Below are 21,345 nucleotides of genomic sequence, written 5' to 3'. Positions count from 1 at the left end.
TGATGGAGTGACATCATCGAAATGGATTTTTGGTGAAGGCCGATGAGAGAGCCGTGTGGGAACGAGGCATCAAGTCCTCAATAATAACGGCTTTTATTTCAAATAAAAACTGGCCTTCGGCAGAAGGACCGTTTACGGTGTTGCGTGACGCGTTTCAAATAAAGCACTGAAAAGAAGCAAAAGGACTTTGATAAGTAAGTATTTAATGCTGTTTTTTATACAAAATATTTTAAGATGGTAAGGTTTTTGATGATTTTAGATCTAATTCCACTAATTTACTGGGTGGTGCCGCAGCGCTTTTGGTTCGTATCTCTGCACATCGCATTTAACGTAGAGACCATATATTATTTTTCTCAGCCGCGAAAAAGTTCAAGTCTGGAAATGGTAGGTACTTTCTCTTAATCGGCGGCCATTTTGCATAACTTGCACTTATTGCAAAAAGATATACATCGGCGAAACAGGCAGAAGACTAGGTGACCGATTCCGAGAACACCTTCGAGACGTGGAAAGGAATGACAAGGACACATCGAAACCAGTCGCTAGACATTTTAATTTACCTAATCATTCTAAGCAACATATGGCAATCTGCGGTCTTTCCTTGCACTTACGTAGCACGGAAAGCCGTAAAAATCTTGAACAAAAGCTCTTCTTTCAAACCGGCAGTCTAAACCCCACAGGTATCAACGAACGCTTTTCATTCCACTAATTTATTCATGTTTTTCTAGTTGCCATGTTCCCACCAATAACGTAGCTCCATTTTCTGCCTTAAAAGCACACACAACCCACAATTCCTCTATTCGTTCCGACGAAGGGCTAACGCTCGAAACGTCAGCTTTTGCAATAGTTACGGTGGCCAATTTACCATTTCAACTTTGTTGATATATCCAAATTATTTCGTTACTCCCACCGACGCAGCCCCAAACAGTTTCTTTCGAAACTATCAGCCTTTATTCATTTTGAAAACTGTCATGTATGCGGCTAGGTTACTAAGTTAAGATGACAGCTTGGAAAGGTAAAGTAAGCTATAAGGACGTTGACCCCTGCATATGCGCCATGGCCTTTCGAATCCTAATGGGCGGTAAGGAGTAAATTTATACATAGAAACGTGTAACTGGTGCAACTAACAGGTCCTGAATCGAATCCGGGCAACAGCTTACGTCAAACCGTTCACACCATGACGTCATACCTGAATTGAAGAAATTAATTCAGCCACGGTGAGATAATCGAAAAATACCGTCAGTTTTGAGCAGTTCTCTATTAAAAAAAAAATCCCGCGTTTCCCCCTCAATAGAAAGATTTAGCACTACGTTTAAGTGAAACGTGAACGGCAAGTGTGACCAACGTGACGTTTGTTTCTCACCTTTTTTTCACGTTTGCCGGTTGTGCTTCGCCGTTTCTACATAAAAGTAATCTGTTTGGCGTTTGCGGTGTACGTAAGATTTTCTTTACTTTTTCTCTCTCACAAAGTAGAAGTTAGTTGACGGGAAAAGCGCTCAAAAACTATTCCTTGTCAGTCTTCCAAGGGCGCCTTCAAATACACTATGACGTGAGTTCATGCGAAGCTAAACCAGCATGGTTCACGCTATTTTACGTGAAACGTGAAAGGGGCAGCTGACGTTTGCCGTTTTACGTAACCGCGGTGCTAAATCTCCCTATTATCACATCAAGGACTTAAAATGTTTTTCTTTCATACATACTGAGATTTACATATTGTGAAGTGCTATCATCTCTGCCTCTGATTGGACGAACGATGTATTTTCACTGTCGTTCGCTTCTAGTCTATGAAATGTGTCGGTCTGAGTGAGGAAAAAATCTCAGGATGTGCGAAATAAAAACGTTACACCATGCACGGAAAGTGTGCTTGAACAATTTTTATTCACTCGTTGCGATGCATCAGAAACGCTTCGAACGAGTGACTTTCTTGATGCATCACAACTCGTGAATAAAAATCGTTCACGCGCGCTTTTTACGGAACACTCTCAAAATATTTGACTGCGGTCGGTGAAAGTTCATCTTTCAGTAGGCCATTTTACAGTTGTGCACTTAGTTTCCAAGCCTTTAATTAAGAGTGAGGCTGAAGGTGACCTTGTTGTGATAGAGACCTGTATCTACTTAGCATGATAACAAAGTGATTTACATTTGAAAGGCAGCAAGGTTTGTATCATAACAAGGTCAACCCTAGCCTCACTCCCATTCAAAGGCTTGGCAACCAAGCACACAACTGTAAAATGGGCTATTGCGAGTTCGACCACCTTTGCCAATTGTTTGGTACTGAAAAAAGTAAATTCGCCAAATTTTATTTTCTTCGAACTCGATCAAGAAATGTGATGTTAGCGGGCTCATTTTAAGACAGGTCGGTGTACAATGCCCATGATGATATATTTCTGATCAAAAAGGGATCGTTTGCAATTTGTAAGATACATGTTCAAATCTTGCTCTCGCAAACATCTCAGTTAGCACCCACCCCACCCCCCCTGACTCTACATTATACCTTACTTGTAATAAGTTGACGCACTTTTGTTGGGTTAAGGGAGGGGTGGGTGTGCAGTCACTGACCTTGATTCAATTTCTTGTTCGGAACCAACCAATCGATTTAAGACTCTTCAGGTTGCATGTTGAAACGCTTCAGAATATACAGATGAGTACATTTATTTAGTGCTTATTAATAATCAAGTAGCAATTTGATTAGCCGCTATTGTTTACGGCAAAGATATTAAGTTTTATTTGGAGGTTGCATTGACGTATCAATTGCTTGGAAGGCGAAGAATCTAACAAGCAGACACTGAGCAATTCATCCATTCTATTTGTTCGAATATACATTGTCAACTTGCCAAGAAAAATTCATCTGACCCTCACGTGGTTAGATAAGTAGCCACGTGCTTTTATGATTAATGCCCCGTTTAGTCAGTTGTAACGAACCCAAAATAAATGTTTTAAGTACATTGTTACAAAATTTTTTAGGTCACACTTTCAGCTGCTAAGATCCCAGATCTCTTTTCGTTGTGAGAGGTATTCGGCATATTGGCAAAATAATTTGCAAGATTAGAGACGTTTTAGTTATGGGCATTCTTACAAAGTAAATGTTTAAAGCCCACTATTTGGAAAACAGCGACGTATTGTCGTGTTACCTAATTTATCAAATAGTCGTGATTGTTCTCAAATCCCATGTCTTTAATTTCACCAAAACCAAACAATGCGAATCGCAAACAGTTAAAAAGCTGTAACTTGTTAGATTTTGTCTTGAAAGAGCGATTCATGAATGGTGTTCCTGCTTCCAAAAATTTATTAAAACAAATAATTAACGGGGATGAAAATGTGCCGAAAGGCTTTCACGTTTACATTCTGGTCGCGCGGCAAACGAAAAGAGAGCAGGTCTCAAACTACTGTACTCCAAAATCTCTCCACCATAGCCAGTTTTCGCAGGAAAATTTCGATGATGGCAAAGGCTCACCAAAGGCGGACGTAGAGATGTATACTCTCAACGCAACTCAACATTACAGGGTGCCACCCACAGATTTTCTGGAACGAGCCGCAATGAACTGCGCCAACAGGAATTTGATCAGACTCGCTTGTTCCAGTTTTAGTAGTCTGCAAATCAACGCTTGTTTTTCTCGACAGGATTGGCTGTTTTATATTTCTCCCATTACGTTATCAAAAACAAACAAGCAAACAAGAGAATTTTGGAGATGAGAGAATGATCAGGGCTATTTTTAGCTAAGAAAAAAAAAAGAGAAAAAGAACAGATTATGTAATCAAAACTGGTTATATGCCTAGTTTTTGTGTCCATGTCCAAGGACACCTTACCGCGGGAGTTGATAAATAAAATTCCTAGAGCACTGAACTATCTCGTACGGTCAAGTGTATTACTGTTGTCAAATGGACAGAGAAGAACTTGAGTGACGCGCGTGTGGCGCGAGCGCGCTTTGAGATTTCTCAGAATTGCAACACATCGAAAGTATTTGTTACACACACGATTTTTGCGTGCGCGACGTTTTCAGTTGTTGTTAAGAGGTCAATTCCGGCATTGTGGATCAGAGAGTTTACCGCGTTTCCGTTTTGTGATGGTAATTTTGCTTGATTTCTTTAGGGCTTCCGTTACCGATTTCGACAACGTTTGTCATTTTGAAGATTACGTTTCTCTTAATGCTCTCAGTCTTGCGAGCGCCTTGACTTGTAATTTTTTCGAGCCCACGCGCACGTGCACGAGCGCTTTTGCTGACGTCATATCAACAACAAGTTATTACCATGGTAGCCTAAATTCCAGCCAATTGTCATCAAGGTCAGCTTGAAGCGGATGACCAAGGAAATTTTTATAGCTTGAAACTTCCTGAATATTAAGTTTGCAGAAGTTCGAGGGAAGAGCGAAGACCCTCCTTGTTCGCTTCGCAAACAGCTGGAGAAAGAAAAAAAACAAAAGGTTGGTAGAACGTGGTCTGTTAGCTCGTTTGGAATGTTATGACCTTTTTTATTTACTGAAATGATTTTAAAGAACTGCGTGATAGCTGCCCTGAACAAATACACGAAACGACAATGTTTTTATTGATAAGTTAAACACATTAATTTATTTATTTAAACAGCACTTGCCAGCCAACAAAAAGCATGAATACTTTCTATAACCAAAAACATCGATCGTTAGCATGTCTGCAAAACGATCTTTGTAGTTTTTCTCTCTCTTATACAACTTAACTAAACTTTTTATTGTTCCCATCCGTGTTTACTGCCTTAAAGAGCTGTACGAATGAAGATTCCTTCGCAAACCATTTCCTGTTTAGTCTGTATAGGTTTTTCCAATCCCACCGGCTGAGATACAAAAATTCCGATTATTTAAGAAAGAGTGGATTTCGACGTCGCAGAGAGACTGCGTATGCCGTGATGGAGAAGATCACATGCGATCATCATGTGATCAGGTGACCCTACAATCTTTCGACCGTATGTCTAAAGAACAAACGTTATATGCCGACATCCGAGCATAATTTGACACGAATTTCCGTGGGTGTTAGTTCATTACATTTGGTTAAGTGACAATTAAGATGCGTATACAACCATTTGAATTGAAGTAGAAAAAAACTTGGACACAATCTTAGTTTCAACCTTGGCACTTGAAGTACCTTCGACTTTTATATATTTTTAGTAATTATTTTCTTCTGCTTCGAAAATAAATCACACTAGATTAAGATACTGTTCAATGCAGCGGGACAAACACGAAAGAGGAAAAAGTCAAAGGAAGCGAGAATGTTGAAGGCGGAAAAACTCTTACAGATTGAAAATGTTTAAAAAATTGAGGTCATCTGTCGCCAAATTCAGCCAAAAAGCCGTGAAATAGACGTTAGAAACCCCATCACAATTCAATATCTTTTTGTCATGATGCCATACTTTCATGATTTGGATCGTATCCAAGGTTTCAAATTTCTCGTCACTGAGGCGCATGCTAATCATTACTCCTTCCGCTGTCCACTGGTTTAGGCAGAATTCCAAGAAGTCGATTACAAAACGCAGATCCAGTGCTTCCGACTTTCCTGTTACAAATGAAACCAAAAGGTTAAAACTTAGTACTCGTCGTAGATCGCCGAAATAAATTATTTCGTTGTTATTCAAGGTCACACTTCTTTTTATTCTATTTTTTATTTTTGTTGTAATTTTGTTCTGTTTTTATTCCACAACTGTTTTGCCAGTGAGAGAGGCTGTTCCTTAGTCGTCATCGAAGATCAAAGTTTACAATCTCAGTAAGGCGTGAACTGATCTCATTACATTTACGCGTTTCTAGATCTTTCGGTCAAAAAAACCTTGATCGCATGAAAAGCGGCTGTGTAGAAGTGCGAAACATTTTTGTTGGGCATTCGTCTTGCAAAACAGGTCAGTATTTTTATTTGAAAATAGTAATTCAGACAAAGCTTTTCATCATTTTGAATTAACTCTCTAAGAAAACCGGAAACTTAAAGGTATAGCGGGCAAAAGGTCGAGTTTTGGGATCTATTTTCGACCCGTGACCCTCAGATCTCAAAATGGTAAGATATATGATAGCCCCTCTGTTCATCTGTGCTTAGTTTGACAAAATTCACGAGTGAAACCTACAGTGCGTATTTCTCCAAAACAAGCGCACAGGGCGGACTAATCTTTCACAAAGGCGAACGCTTGTGATATGTGCTTGACTTGATTTGAAACTGACTGCGGCATCAAAAGGTATTTAATAATGTCATTGTATTGTATGTATGGAGAGGGATTTTTTTCCATTGAACTGTAGACAGCCTTAACTTAAGTGAATAGACTTATTATCACGTGTTTTTAGACTGATCTGAAAACTGAATGTGATCTAAGTGATTCATAAAGCTTGGTGGCTTCACGTAGCTGCCACGAATGCCTAGAAATTTTTTTATTTTCTCGTGAATGTTTCAGCAAAAACGAATTAAGACGTGATGTCCTGTTTTCACCTTGATCGATTCCATGACATGCTTAGGGATAGAAAAACGCAAGCCGTTGAAAAAAAGTGTTCTTGACGCATTTTAGGAAAAAAGAAAATGTTTCTGAATGTGTACCAAATGTTTTTGAATAATATAAAAAGACACCAATTTTTGGAGTTCGAATGTTTTCTTTCTTTTGCGGTTTTTTCATTCCTTTAGTTACGCATTTACTGAGTTGTTTCTTAAAGAAGTCACATGTTTATATCTTGAATCTTGTTAAATTGACAGCGGGTGCTGACTTCTTGGAGACGAACAATTCAAACGGCTTCAGAGCGTTCCAAACTTAAACTTCAATTTTTAAAATGAATGTACGTTGAAAATCTTTTCAAGTGTGTTAAAAACATCAAACATCTTTTGCTTTTTGTTCTTTTCGATTTTCGTACGTCATAGTAACATCTTAAAATAGCTGAATGAAGCATTTTCCCACGACTTAATCCAAATGTACTTTTCTCCCATAGCGTCGTTAGGAAAAAGATTGTAATTTGTCATTTAACATTGATCCTTTTTACCTGCCAAGTGAAGTATTTTGAAACTTAGAATTACCGAAAGCCAAAACGACCCTGAGATGTTTTGGCAAGACTAAGACCCTTACATAATGAAAAAGCTGACGAGAAACGTGATGTTCAACGAGACGGGATAAATTTGTCGAACTTTGTCTCATGCCTTATGTATTGTTAACCTCTCAAGTCAAGTTTTGATTGTGCAAACATTCTTAGATGTCAAAACAAAGTTGAACTTTCGACTCCAAATTTGTAGTAAGATGATAAATACAGAGTTCTTGCTCCTCTGCTAAGTAGTTTTAAAGGATTTTTTTCCGCAATCACACAGCAGCTTGTTCTTCGAGAAAACGTCGCCTTCTTTTCGTTAACTGCGTTGGATTTTTAGGTAAGACGCAAATTACAAATCGAAGATTGTCGAGTTTTTGAAAAAACCTTTTTTTTGGCTTCAATGATTTCCAGGTGCTAACTGAATTAGCTGATTGTAGCAAAATATCAAGAGATTTCTTTCCGTGACCGCAAGAACGTTCTCGGTCAGCCAAAGGAAGTTTATAAAAGGTATTTTTCCGCTATAATATAGCATCTTTTTGTTGAGAGAAAGTCGCCCTCTTTCGGCCAACTGCTTTGGACTTTCAGGTAAGGCGCAAATAACAAATCAGCGATTGTCAAACGTTTGAAAAATGAACTACTCCTTTGGCTCAGATCATTATCAAGTGCTAACTAAAATAGCTCTTCTTTTTTAGCAAAAAGATTTCGTTCTGTGACCAAAAGAATGTTCTCAGTCCGGCCAATGGAATTTTCGTGTTCTTAATCAAACGAAACTGTGCACAGAACAGACTTCAGTAAAAAATTAACCTCACGATCATTTACGTCGGAAAAATTACTATCTGAATTAGGCGTGCACTTCGCCTCGTTTTGCTGAACACACGAAAAAGTCTCGTGTCTTTCAGATGCAATCAGCCACGAGGAAATGTATTTGGAGTCATTTGGAGACAAAATCTGGGGGGGCACTCTTCAGAAGTTTAGTGGTTTTTTTTTCTATCCTCATGAGACAAATATTGTTAACTGTGGGACATAAAACAAAATTTTTGGAGTTCGTTTTTCAATAGCTGTCATTGCTACGTATTCGAACTGCGCATCGACATTGTTTAAATTAGACTTAAAGGCTTCCGGTCCGGAAAGACTGTCCCCCTCTAAAAAGAAGTGAAAACAGTGAAACTGCATTTAATCGTTTAATCTTTAATAGTGACTAACATTTCATTTCTCTTTCAAGTATCACAATTGAAGCAAATCTTTCATCGCTAACTGTAGAAGCTCTTGGTTTTTTTTTAAAATCGAATTCACTTTTTTAATACCATAGGAAATGTATAGAGAACAGTATGGAGAATATGCATACTGATGTTAGGGTGTAAAGAGTAAAGACTACAGGCCATCAACCATATCAGGGGGGGCACCTCATCCCCTCCCCCCTCCCCCCACCTCCACCACTGAGTAATGTAATTTCATCTTCCAATTGAAGACCAAAAAGTCACAGTTCCACTGGTAAATGTAAAAACACAAGCGAAGCAAAAATAATTCAAGAAAGAATATACACGAATTGGAATGGAAAATACAACGCGGGTTAAAAATGGCGAATTTCAAAACAAAATCTTGTCTAAATTTAAAAGATGTGCAAAGCATGAAGCACCTTGATTTAGATTACATCGAAATGCTCGGGGATTTTTCAAAGCGAGATTGGCGACCTTGTTGATCTTGTATATCAGCCGCCAAAGTACAAGAACAGCCTTCCAATTGACTTGAAAAGAACAAACTCTTCTGTGTCTATTACTGAAGCAAAACTGAAAGTTTTTAAAAAAGATTTTAACTGATTTTAAGTCACTTCTGATATGATATTCTATTTACTGCCATCTTGTACGATTTTGGCTCTTTTTATTTATTAGGCACATGATTACTTTTCATTCATATTTATTTATTTCATTACATAAGCAACTAAGCGTTTGATTAATTATCGTGGACCCTACTGAAAACTACCTTGGCGAGTTGGGTTCCTTTTTTAAATATTATAATCAATTATCATTTTTCTCAGGCCAATTTTCCTACATGACATCCTTTTGTAAAATAGTTGTTTACCTTTTTTAGTCCTAAGTCGTTTCAGAAAAGTTATATTACAGAGCAGAATTACAATATTGTTTTCCTGATTTAAAGTATTTGCCGCCTCTTGGCAACTATTCGCCTATCACGGGAACTTTTTTTTTTTTTTTTTTTTTATCGCATGATCACCCGTGCTTCACCACGCATCACGCGGTTAAGTCTATTAATGCCATTAAGTAACAGCTTATCAGTTATATAACAATACAATTGTTTAAAAATAACACAAAAGTAATTATGTAACCACCGACTGGCCTACTTGAAAAAAATGCTTCATTTGTATTTTGTTTGGTACCAATCAAAATTTAAAGAAGATCAGATGGAATAGAAATTGTCATCTATGCCGCCGAAATTGTGTTTGTCTTTTTGGTCCGAGTTTTCTATTTAATTTACTTCTGAAATCCGGAGAGAGATCGTTTTTAATCAAAGCGGAAAAATGGACCGGATAGAGCTAATGGCGGGTGGAAGCTAGCCAAAAATTATCCAGTCAGCTGAGAAAAATACGGTTTCTTTAATTGATAGTTGACATGATTGAACAATGGAGAAAGAAGTTACAGCTGATGATGAGATTTTAGCTGCGAGCTAGTCCTTTTTCCATCCCTCAATAGACATGCGCAGAGGAAACGTCCTGTAGATCTTTACGTCTCGTATACAGGAGATTTGTGATTGGCCCCTTCGCAGATTCGTTCTCATCTCTATTAAGTTTCTGTTCAAGGGGCCGATAACAGACTGGGGAGAAATGACGTCATGATGAAGGTCCCATGGTATCATGGGAAGGGTCGACAAGAGTTTCTCTCCATTTTATGACGCAACGAGGTCGGCGGGGAGTGAATATGCCCTGGGCCTTGTTTCCACATACCTTACGCAGATTTTCCCAGCGAGCACGAGGGTTTGCAAACATGGTTCCGCCCTATGTTTAGTTTTTTCATGAGCATAGGACCAACAAAAAAAAAAAAAAACCATTTCTAACGAGGATTGCAAACTCAGACCTTCGGATTTTACGCTCTGATGCTTTATTTCTGAGTCACAGAGAACTCATTGGGCCTATGCCTTGTATAGTATAGTTACTTATTTTTAAGGGGCCTAATTCTCGCGAAAAATAACCCCGAATAATATTTAATACCCTGATTTATAATTCTTTAAATTTAATCAACGCCAACGTCAATTTACTGCATAATTATCTTGTTACAACAACATGTCAAACTTTTCACAGTTTCTTTTTGTTAAAATATGATTTTTATCAGTGTCATTGGAAACCACTCTTTCGGAATATTGAATTCCGTTATATCAATTTTGAGATTAACTGTTTATAATGCAGACCTTTACTTTTGAACGTTTTTTGCGAAATTGAATCTCTCTTGCGTGCACCTTTCTAAAAGATGGACGAAGTCGAGGCATGTACAAAAAAGCATTCACAACATATCGTTATCTGTCGATCAGACATTCAATTCCCGCGTATTTTTTTTTTACCATGGCCAGTCACAACAACATCTGTTTGATTCTGAAAATTGCTTAGGAAAACGGAAAAAATTTGATGATCGAACATTTCGCTTACGGGTCGATCAGCGACAAATTCTGATATTTGGCTCTCAAGTGTTACGTAACACGTAAAGCAATTACGCTTGGATGAAAATTTTTCCATAACTGTAATCTCAGAAGATCTAATTACACGGTTGAATCATGCCGCTTAAATTCGATCTGAAAATAGATTTCAGGACGCGGAGCGAAGAAAATTAAATGTATTTATTACGTTAAGCAAATCAAACATGAAAATCAATGACTTTACTGAAATTTCCTCAGGCATTTAAACTTAAAAAGAATCGGCAGTTGAATGATCTTTTCACAGCCGTCTGTTTAGAATGTGAGCAGGCTTCTCGTGTTTGCGTTTCGCCAAGGCCTCTTTTACGAGGCCCCGGGGATAGCCGCTTTAATCTGCAGTCGCTTGTGGGAAACGTTAATTTCTCTCTCAGGCAGGGAAGCAACACAGACAAAGAAATTAACACAGGAGATTTTGTTTTCATGCAGCGATCGTTCCTGATCATTATTGCAAATAGATACAGAAAAAAAAAAAAGACTTCATTTGACGAGGTCATAAGGCGTGTCGATGATATGTCACATTTCATGTGTGCAGAAATGCTGAAACACGTGGCAGAAACTTGGGAAACAAAATTTTACATAGTTAAAGTGAAATGATTAAGTACACTTTTATAAATTGGCTAATAAATTATAGCAAAACAGCGACTTCTTGTATCCGAACTAAACCTGTTTGAAAAAATAACAATGATTAAAAAAAAAAAAAAAAAAAACGAAATAAAATTTTACCAATGCATCTTTAGATCAAGATGAGACAGATTAAGAGCGCGAATTAATTGATTTTTCAGACAATCGAAAACATGCTTTAATTCCCTTCGCGGTTATCACAACTCAAACATTTAGAATGACGCATTGTCAAACTTCCACCTTCGTCTTTATTTTCATTTTCCGCCAACCAATCTAGCTATAAAATCTTCGAAGACAAAAAAATCTGCCACCTTGTCACAGTTGTGCCTAGACTCTACTCTCGAAAATTTCTCGCCCGCTTTTGACGCCCATTCATTGCGCATGTCAAACAAGCATAAACACGCGTTTTGAGTGACCCTGTCGGAGGTGTTTGCTTGGCATGTTTACAGTGTATTAAGAAATAGAGACGCCATATTATTATTATATATATCATAAACTTGTGGGGGTCCACTATCATCACAGCGACACGATCTTGGTATTCTTTACCAAGCGGATATTTTTTTTTTGTCTTTCTTTAACGTCCAAGAAAAACACGAAATTACGAAGAGCAAATTTCTATTTTGTGTGGGTGTATACAAGAAAAAACATCGAATGGACTTTACTTTGACGAAGCTATGGGGTCAAAGTGTGTGAGAAAAAAATTCTTGAAACATTTGTCACCGAAGACTTTCCCATGATATTCGATTTTCCGTAATCAATCACGAGACGAGTTGTTTACTAGAAGTTGTGACCAGACAAAAATTGACGGCCTCGCAAAGAAAGTCTTTCTACTACTGTTACGTAATAATAAAAAAAGTAGGTAAAACAAAACCCGTTTTAGACAGAGATATTATCTTAAGAAATCACCTAAGCGATGAGTTGAAAATTTGATTGATGAAAAACGATGTTATAACATTTCATAATCAGCGAAAATCACGCTAAAATAGAATAAAAAATCCCTTCCATGCCCCCAACAGCGACTAAACGTTCAAGTCAAGTCCCATTCTATAAACAATTTCATCGTCGTGAGCAAATCAGCTAAAAATTTGAAAACAAAGATCGCCTTGTCTAAGGGCAGCCAAAAGATCATTATCAAATCAGTCACAGTGCATTGATTACAAATGCCCAGAAAAAGTCGCAAAAATAATGTCGAGTACACATGACGAAGGGCGGCTTCGAAGTCACCTTGCCCTTTACAGACTTTACAACGCGCCCTTTGAAAATTGTGCGCACACAAGGCTGTTAACACCAGCTCGTTCCTCTGGAAAAATCCAAGCGTGCAACTGTGCATGCGGGATGATTTTTGCCTTTAAACAATGGTTCATTCATTGCTCAACACACGAAGAACGATTGTGCAGTGTCACTGTTGTTTTCGGTGTTTCAACGCCATTGTGTGAAGCGTGTTAGCGAATCGAGAACAATAAGCTACCATGGTTACTAAGTACCAAAATATTGCTATTCATCAGCTGATTTTATTTATCTCGTTCTGCTTTTATCAAAAACTATTTACATGCTTCTCGAAGACTGGGTTTTCCTTTCAAACAGTTGCTCTAACGATAAAAATTGGTGCCGCAAATTACAAAGCGAGCAGTTCTAGATGATTCTCTCAAGTACGTATATGCAGGACATCTATAACATAACGAATCTGCATACAATATGTACAATTATTTTAGCGTGGAAATAGACCTTTCAAAAGTAATTGATCGATAAAATTTTTCCGCTGTTTACGGAAGTTTATTTACTCCAGGCCAGGGTCTCGTATCATCATCTAAACGATGACCATTGCGACAGTTCACGTAAAGGCCACGTCCGTTCGATAGCATCTGTGAAGAGTTCACTCTGTCTCCAATTCTTGCCAAAATCCTTCCGATCGCTTTGCACATCTCCTTATCTGCTGAACTCAATTCACATGAATCACAAACTTCGTTTTCTTGAGACTTTGTGTGTACAGACCCATGCTTGCTTCGATCCATGGTCAGCGCTTCTGGAGTCCCCCAGAATGATCTAAGAACAGATGGTATAAATATTGTCAGACGGGTCGAGTTCGAAATTATTTTAGTCAAGAGGCGAAAGATCATTAGCCCGACTTTGTTCTTTTGTGGGCTGTTGGGAAATGAAATTGAAATTAACGGCTTCTGGGTCCATCGCACCCCGGCATATCACCGCATTGCGCTTGTTTGTATATATATTTTGGCTGTGAAGAAAGACCCGCTTGACAACTCATTTCCTATTCGGGATATCAAAATAAAAAAACTTCGAAAGCAGATGGCTTGTTTATGGATATCGACATCTCAGATGAGACTTGGAAAAATGGGTCGAAATTCAGAATTTGATCGGAGAAAGCGCTCAGGATGCAACTTACCAAATCGATTGACAATGATTCTTGAATGCTCGCTCCGCGAGCCAACAACTTGTTGCTTGAAATTTCAACCTCGAATGTAACTTGCTCGACAAAGAAAAACGGCCAGAGTTAAGGTCACTCGCGCCGATAATTGCTTTCAGTGTTGTATTAAAACCTTCCTCAAGGAGGGGTAAAATTCATGGCAAGATCGATCGCTGGACGACCGATCTTCTCAACGAATTTGTTGGCCGCTTACACTGTACTGCTAAAAAAAGTTCCCGCGAAAAAAATATTAAACTGCGTATAAATATATTCACCAATTTTTTTGATGTCTTGCCAAAATAATATATGTTGCAATATTTTTGTGATTTTTGATTGGCGGACTTCAGGAAGTTGTCAGTTGTTTAATTGTTTTGAAAACAATAGGTCGCGCGCGTGTTGTGTCCTTTGTTTTACAACCAATAACAGTTGTTCTTTTAATGTGTAATCCGATGTCCACGTGCAAGAAATTGCGGTTCTAGTTTCAAAACAAGAGCACACCGAAACCACGTTTCCTTAAGCTTCAACCAAGGCTATTGTCTTTAATAATTTATAGATGGAGTCATCTCACCTCTAAACAACATTTGCATAAGTTCGCATCAGTGTGATGATGTTTTCCATTTTTTCCAAGTTTTCCATAATAAGCTATTTTTCATAAAAATTTATTCTCTACTGCGCGACATGGGCCAAGAGCCATTTTTTTCTTTCCCTTTAACAGCGTCAATGATAATCGTTTCCTTTATTAGGCATATTTATTTTTGATGAAGTAAGCAGTTTTCTGTTCCTGTTTCGATTCGTTATGTCTGTGAATCTCAATCAGCAATTTAGATAATTTCTTTGTTAGGTATTTCCGTGAAATTCACGCTTTAAAGGAGAGCATTTACCTTTACTTTTTAGCTTTTAATAATCATTGCGTAGGGAACAATACATATTTCTCCGCCATTTGTCACTTCTGCTGCTGTATATCCGTGAGTGACCTCATCGGTGATGAAAATAGTCGGAAGATGACTCGGATAAGCAAATGACAGGTCGTTAGAAGACAGCCAATCAAAAATCACTAATCGTTAAATCGACCAATCAAATGGCGCGCGGCACATCAGAGAAAAATTCCTCTTTGGCTACTATTCTTTGCCACTGCAAGGCTCGATTGATGGTGTTAGTTTTTTTTAGTGCTTCCGCGCCAAGGCTTGCTTCTCCTTTCTAACCCTGTTCTGCTTTTGCTTTACCAATTGCTGTTTCAAGTGCGAAACGATGTGTTTTTAACATAGTCTGACTTCTGTGAGAGGTAGTTTTCTTTCTTTTGTACGGGAGCAGTTGGTTGTGATTCACTTCACGGACGTAGTGCGTCAGCGTTGAAATACGCGACCGTTTACGGTGTTCAGTGAAATGTTTTCTTCTTCTTTCAGGGTGAGGATTACATCTACCTCGATCAAAAATTCTTTGAAGAACGGAAAAACACCGCTGGGCTAAGGCAACACTTTGCTTGCGACTACTTTCACTTCCCTTAGCTACGATTTTTCAAGATGGCCGGAGCGACAGCTGCGCTGAACAACGAGGACCTTTCTTTTACGCCCAATACCTCTGAAATGTCAAGTTGTGACAAAATTATCATCGAAAAAGCTTTATCACTGACTCAGGACTATATTTCCTTCCGATTAAGGAGCAAATTTGAACAGAACAAACTCCAAGGTTTACATCGACATTTCCTTATTCCTCCTCAATCAACCAACGCATCAACGAGTACTCTACGAAAACTGGCAACCGATACGGAGGCAAAGTACCCTGATTTGTTCGAATCAGTGTGTACAAAGTTGGATATAACACCGGCCTCTGCGCATCGTACGTTTGTCTGTGTGGCAAAAGAGATTTTCCAAGAAGAAACGAATTGGGGCCGAATAGTGGCTTTGTATGCGTTCGGAGGCGTCGTGGCCCACCATTTCGTGGAAACGCAACGGCCAGAAATGGTTCAGAAGATCGTGGAATGGACTGCCACATTTATTGCGGAGAACTTATTGACATGGATTAAAGAAAACGGAGGCTGGGTAAGTCGTGACTCTAAATTTTTTCAAATTAATTGACCTTTTTTTTTTATTTTATATTATTTTAAACTATTTTTTGGTATTTTTCTCTTTATCTTACCTACCAGCTGTACGCCTTAGCTTGTAGTAATTTGCTGAATGCAAATTTCAGTCTCCAGTCTATATTTACATTGATTATGAGTGAGATATTCATTTATTTCGTCGATGTTTCGTTTACTCTAATGTCTCGATATGCTGACATGAAGTATTTTAATGCAAATTCTACATGAAAATTTCTGCCCGGACAAAATTTTCAGAGCTTGGGTAAAGTAAACAAGTGAAATGAATAATTCCCTTCCAACAGCAGGATACTATTTCAGATCGGTATGGATTCTCAGCTTTCTCGACATAAACAATGTTTCTGTTTTCGTGGGCAGTTTGAGATCTTTGTTTGATGGGATCATTTGAAGCGAAACAAGTTTTTAAGTTAAATGCAGTGAAAGATCTTTGGTTGAAGTATTTTTTATTCGGAAAAAAAAAATTCTGTTTAGCAGTTATGGCGTTTCTACACAATGCATTATATTGCCCCAGGGTTTGGATTTTTTTATCTCTCTCCGAAACTGTAGTAAAGATATTTGAAATTCTGAATTTCTGGTTACATAATATGTAGATGCTTAAAACTGAACTTTATTACATGAAAAAAACAAAATGGAACCATAAATAAATATTAAACAACAGAATTTACTTTGTCTTCCTCGTGAGGACTGGTGTTCTTTTGCTTTTTAGAATGGTCATTTTCAATTTCAAAACAGTAAAAAATCCTAATTTTTCAGCAGTGTTCTAATCAATAATTTTTTTTAAAAACAGGGTAATATCATTTGCTGTAGTTCTGTATTTTGATACTGGCTAGTAAACTTTTTTTTTAAGTTCCCAATTAAATTTTGTTATTTTGCATAATTTATGTAGATGTTTTGTAAATTCTCCTCCAAATTCATAATGCTTTATCTCTCTTCATGGGTTGTGATTTTATTTCTCACTTTATTTTGTAAGTCTTAAATGAGATTGTGATATCTTTCCAATATCTCATATTTTCTTAGGATTAAAGCTCTCACTTTTTTTTATTCAAAGTTTTTTTTTTTTTTTTTTCTCTCTTTACCCCCAACTGACAAATATCAGTCTCAACACAGCTCATCTTGGAGGATCAGAATGACAAGCAAAAGTCATCCTAAACTACTTTTGTTTTTGCTTACATGTATCTCTGTGGTACACATCTGACAGACTTGTTGATAATTGCACTAGACATGATGTCTTCAAAATTATGATTTAACCCTTTCACTACTAGAGTGGCCAAAAGTGGCCAACTGGAAATGTCACGTTATTCCTAGAGTGGCCAAAAATGGCCAAAGAGACCGAGACTACTTTTGGGACTCTGCTCCCCTGTCAGGTGATATTTACCCACCCATTTGTTTCTATATTTTAAACCTTTTTCAAGGTGTCCACAATATTTCTGGCTGGTGTACTATATTATTTTTCTCTCTGTTATTTTTTTCAACTGCTATTTTATTATTTGATCACACTCGTTTATTAGTAAAGGTATGTTTTGTCTCTTTTGCCTATGCTTTTCCTAGTGGTGTTGTGAATGTCCTTGCAAAGGAGCTCTGGTTTTTTTATTTATATTTGTAATTGAAGGATTGTTCACCTTTTTGAGGGTCCAGTACATTGATCCCACATCATGGTCACTGTAACAAACTTTGCAGTTGTCATCACGGCCTTGAACTTACAAATTGCTTTTATTCCAATTTTGGATTTCTGGGACAGAGTTCCTTTCTCTCCGTTTGGTTGTTACCCTTGTAAATATTACTAAATATTATCATAAACTGCTGGCTGTACTGTCATGAGTTTGTCATAGTGCTGAGAACGCATACGCTATAACTAGTTTTCATGTATTATCCGTTTGACAAGAAAGGCAATGTTTATTTTTCATTAAATAGTTTTACTTACATGCAAGTTCTCTCTTTTCTTGATGAGTTCTGTTTTGACTATGAATAAGTTCATGTGCTTTTTTTTAGATCTGGCCTAATTATATCTGTTGTCAGAAGTAGTTTGATGATTAAATGTAATGTTTTATTTAATTTTTTTTTTTTTTTTTTTTTGCAGGATGGCTTTGTTGCTCACTTCTCTGACTCTTCACAATCACAAACCATGTGGAAGAGCTTATTCACTGTCGGAAGCATCTGTGCTGCAGGGTTAACTCTGCTAGCTTTGAACAAGTAAAACTAATTTCCCCATTCTTTTGAGCACTTGCCTGCCTAAGACACATTCTTTGTATCTGCATTGGGACAAATTTGAAGGACTTGTTTTTTAAACCTTTATCCCAGGTTACAAATCATCGTCCTCTTGTCAATCAGAATACATTTTAGAACTGAATTTTGATCTCTACTTTTGGTATTTTTGTTATGAGGAACATTACATCTAAGTCACTCCTATTGCTATGGCTTGCAGTCCAACCACTTTCATTAACTTTAAGAATCCATTACAAATGTTTACGTTAATTGTTCTTAAAAAAATTATCATCGTTGTACATGTGTATAGTTACATGTAAATATGGTGTCTTCAATTTGGTAGTTGATATAAATTAAACCCCTTTAGTACAGTTTTTTTGATCAGTCACAATGTAGATACAAGACATGCATGTCTCTTACGAAACATGTGCAGCTTACTTCCTGCTGGGTTGAAAAAGTAGTGGTACAGAACAAGCAAGTATTGCTTAAATTGCAGATGAGTTCTTTGTATTAAGCTCATTAGTTTAAGTTAGGCTTTTGAGCAATGACTAGAAACATTGGAAGTAGCTTTTCATGTTGAAAACTTAGTTTGCAATATTTGCCGAAAAATCCATTTAGGATGTTTCTTTGTTGGTTTGTTAACCTTACTCTCCTACATGAAAGTAATCAGAGAAGAGAGCCCAGCCTTAAAAATGTCCCATACCAGAACATTACACTGTGTCTTTGATGAGCCCGCCCTACCATCATGCTTGGTATTGTATTCAGAAAGGCAGAACAAGAGGAGATCATATGATGCACTGAAGTACGTGTCGAAAAGGATTCTATGTTATTCTATGTTATTCCAAACCAATGAGCAAACTGTGTGATGGATTGGTAAGAAAACATATAACAGTTGCTCAAGCTTTCCCCTTCCTACATATACGCCTTCTTCCAAAATGTTACATGTTTTGTCCTTGGACTTGTGTTTCAATTTATACATGCTCTAAAAGCTGCTGGCATCTACCAGGGACATTTGCTGCTTACAAGCTGAGATCAATGGGGCAAAAGTTATAGCTCATAGAATGCTGCTGAAGTTTCTTGTAATTATTCATGCTGTTACTGTTACTGATGGGACTTTGCCTGGAGTCCATTGCTTTTTAATCCAAGTGTTAAACAACCTGAAAATTGTTGCAAAATCGAAGTTGTGCTTGATTGTGTGATCATGTTATGCTTAAGAATCTTTTGCTCCAGACGTTTATGCATTGTAGTAGAGACTTGAAATGTGCTGAAATGAAAAAGGCCAAACTTTGTATAGGACTCCTATGATCTCATTTATATAGTGATTATTACATCTTGGATCAGAACAGAAAGTTCTTTGTTATTGAAAGATGTACTAAGTCTCTGATGAGGCCAGGTAACAATAAAAAAACTGGTCGGTAAGGCTTGTTAAGCCCTCTGTAGGAGATCATAGGTTTCCTAGTCAACTGGAAGAGCCTTCTTTCATTTTACAGTGCCTTTCTGCTGCATCATTCTATGATAACACTTGTTGTCCACATTACTTTGCATGCTTGGTCAGTGTGTTTTGCATGCTTGGGACCGTGTGGACTTTGAAAAGAAATTATAATGTTGAGAACAATTTAAGCAACCGCCTGTGTGAGGGTTGTTCTTGAGAAAGGAAAATAAAAGAATTATCACGTGATATTTATGCAGCGGTTTTGTGTGTATATTCCCATTACCCACCTGCCCCATCCAATCATATTATAGATAAGATCATGACTTTATTTTAAGAGGGTAACACGTAACAGGTTAGGTACAACTGATGACCCCTCTATAAAGTAATCTAATCAATAGATAAAATTAACAGAAGTGAAAGTAATAATAATTTGATGCATATAATTTAAAAACCTATTAAAAAGAAAAATACTTATGTGTATATACTAAAAATTAATAATAATTAAAACATTAAAATATCGTATTATAAAAAATTCATATCACTATTCTGTTTACTAAGTAAATTGTTTATAACTTTCATTTTCAAGGCTTTAGCATTGTTTAGTTCTTTAAGGTCTTTACCCAGCTTATTTCATTCTTTGATTCATTGTACATTATTTGTGCAGCATGGACAAACGTATTGGAATGTAAGGTTAAACTGAAATAGGAAGACTTTGACAGGAACGTGTGGGAAAAAAAAAGAGATTCTTAAAAATAATGAAAGGCCTAATCTTGCATCAAAGCAAGGTAAGGTTTTCCTCAGGGTTTTCTATCATGGCTGCCACAGATATGAGGTAGATCTTTGACAGTTTTGCAGGATGAGGCAGGGAAATTGAGTCTTGGTCCCCATTTTAAGCAGTGCCATCACATGATGTGCTAAAATGTCACATTAAGACTTCAAAAACCATTTTCTTTCCGTTGTTGCCCTTTATCCTAAGCATACGTCACACAAGTCCGGATTTATGGTCCTTTCTACCAAATTTTGTTTTTCACTTGCGACTTTCCGATTGTGAAATAAACCCTACTCCCCTTCTCTGTTCAATCTTTAATGGGAGTATAACTTTTTGTGTTATCAGTTCTCAGCTGTAGGAGGGTAAGATGAAAGGGAAGTAAATCTCCACCATCTCCATGTGCACGTCAGGGAACAAACAGTGGATAAAAGGTGACCGAGCTTTTTCTTCAAGCACCATCTCCGTTTTTTAACTTGTGAGCAAACTGAAACCCCTCCCCCCTAAGGAGAGATTGCTTTCTTAGCCTGCCGAGCTACTTGACTTTATTAAAAACTGGATCACTGGATAATGCTGTGATATGAAATCTTTTGATGAGGATCAATTCAAGCGAACACTAGAGCAGATCCCATGGGAGACAGCGTTTGTGTGCGAAGATATTGATGATGTTGTTTATGCTTGGGAGAAGATGTTTAATTCTGCCCTCAATGATCATTTTCCTTGGCGTGAAAAAGAATCAAACACACCACTCAGCCCCCCTGGATGACAAATGCAGTTGTTAAGAAATTGCACTCTCGTCATCACTTATTGAAGGTGGCTAGGAAATCGGGCGATAGTTCTGACTGGGCAACTGAATTATCGAGTGGCGAGAAACAAGGCTGTTTCTACCTTGCGCTCAGCAAAGCGTGAGTTTTGCGGATGTGAAAAACTTAGCCAACTTAAGTTCATGACTAAATAAGTCTGTCTCTGAAATTCAATTATGGGCTTCAGCAAATAAGCTCCCTTTAAATGAAGACAAGACTAAAGTACTCACGATCACTGGGAAAAGATGTGTGGCTGACATAAATGGATGTGACATAGTTGTTACTGTAAACGGAAAACAGCT

At 37.6% G+C, this 21,345-nt stretch overlaps 1 protein-coding gene and 1 long non-coding RNA gene across 5 annotated transcripts; one reads left to right on the top strand and one right to left on the bottom strand.

Moving 5' to 3' along the window:
* Positions 1-4,300: 4,300 nt before the first annotated feature.
* Positions 4,301-19,720, top strand: LOC111340887 (apoptosis regulator R1). 4 transcript variants are annotated; one of them, XM_022947807.2, is made up of 3 exons: positions 4,301-4,417; positions 15,149-15,784; positions 17,918-19,720. In XM_022947807.2, exons 2-3 carry the CDS (start codon positions 15,266-15,268, stop codon positions 18,032-18,034), a joined length of 636 nt encoding a protein of 211 aa, XP_022803542.1. In that variant the 5' UTR covers positions 4,301-4,417; positions 15,149-15,265; the 3' UTR covers positions 18,035-19,720. The 4 variants fall into 4 exon arrangements, with proteins under 4 accessions (XP_022803542.1, XP_022803541.1, XP_088616717.1 ...); XM_022947806.2 differs by lacking the exon at positions 4,301-4,417 and adding an exon at positions 6,044-6,180; XM_088760591.1 differs by lacking the exon at positions 4,301-4,417 and adding an exon at positions 7,321-7,343.
* On the bottom strand, positions 12,815-14,730 carry LOC111340888 (uncharacterized). The gene is made up of 2 exons (XR_002695792.2): positions 13,725-14,730; positions 12,815-13,366 (listed from the first exon to the last, which is right to left on the bottom strand). It is a non-coding gene; the product is annotated as an uncharacterized LOC111340888 (long non-coding RNA).
* Positions 19,721-21,345: the final 1,625 nt, after the last annotated feature.

The sequence above is a fragment of the Stylophora pistillata genome, chromosome 5, assembly GCF_964205215.1.
Source record: "Stylophora pistillata chromosome 5, jaStyPist1.2, whole genome shotgun sequence".
Taxonomy (NCBI): domain Eukaryota; kingdom Metazoa; phylum Cnidaria; class Anthozoa; order Scleractinia; family Pocilloporidae; genus Stylophora; species Stylophora pistillata.
This window is presented reverse-complemented; position numbering and strand designations above follow the sequence as displayed.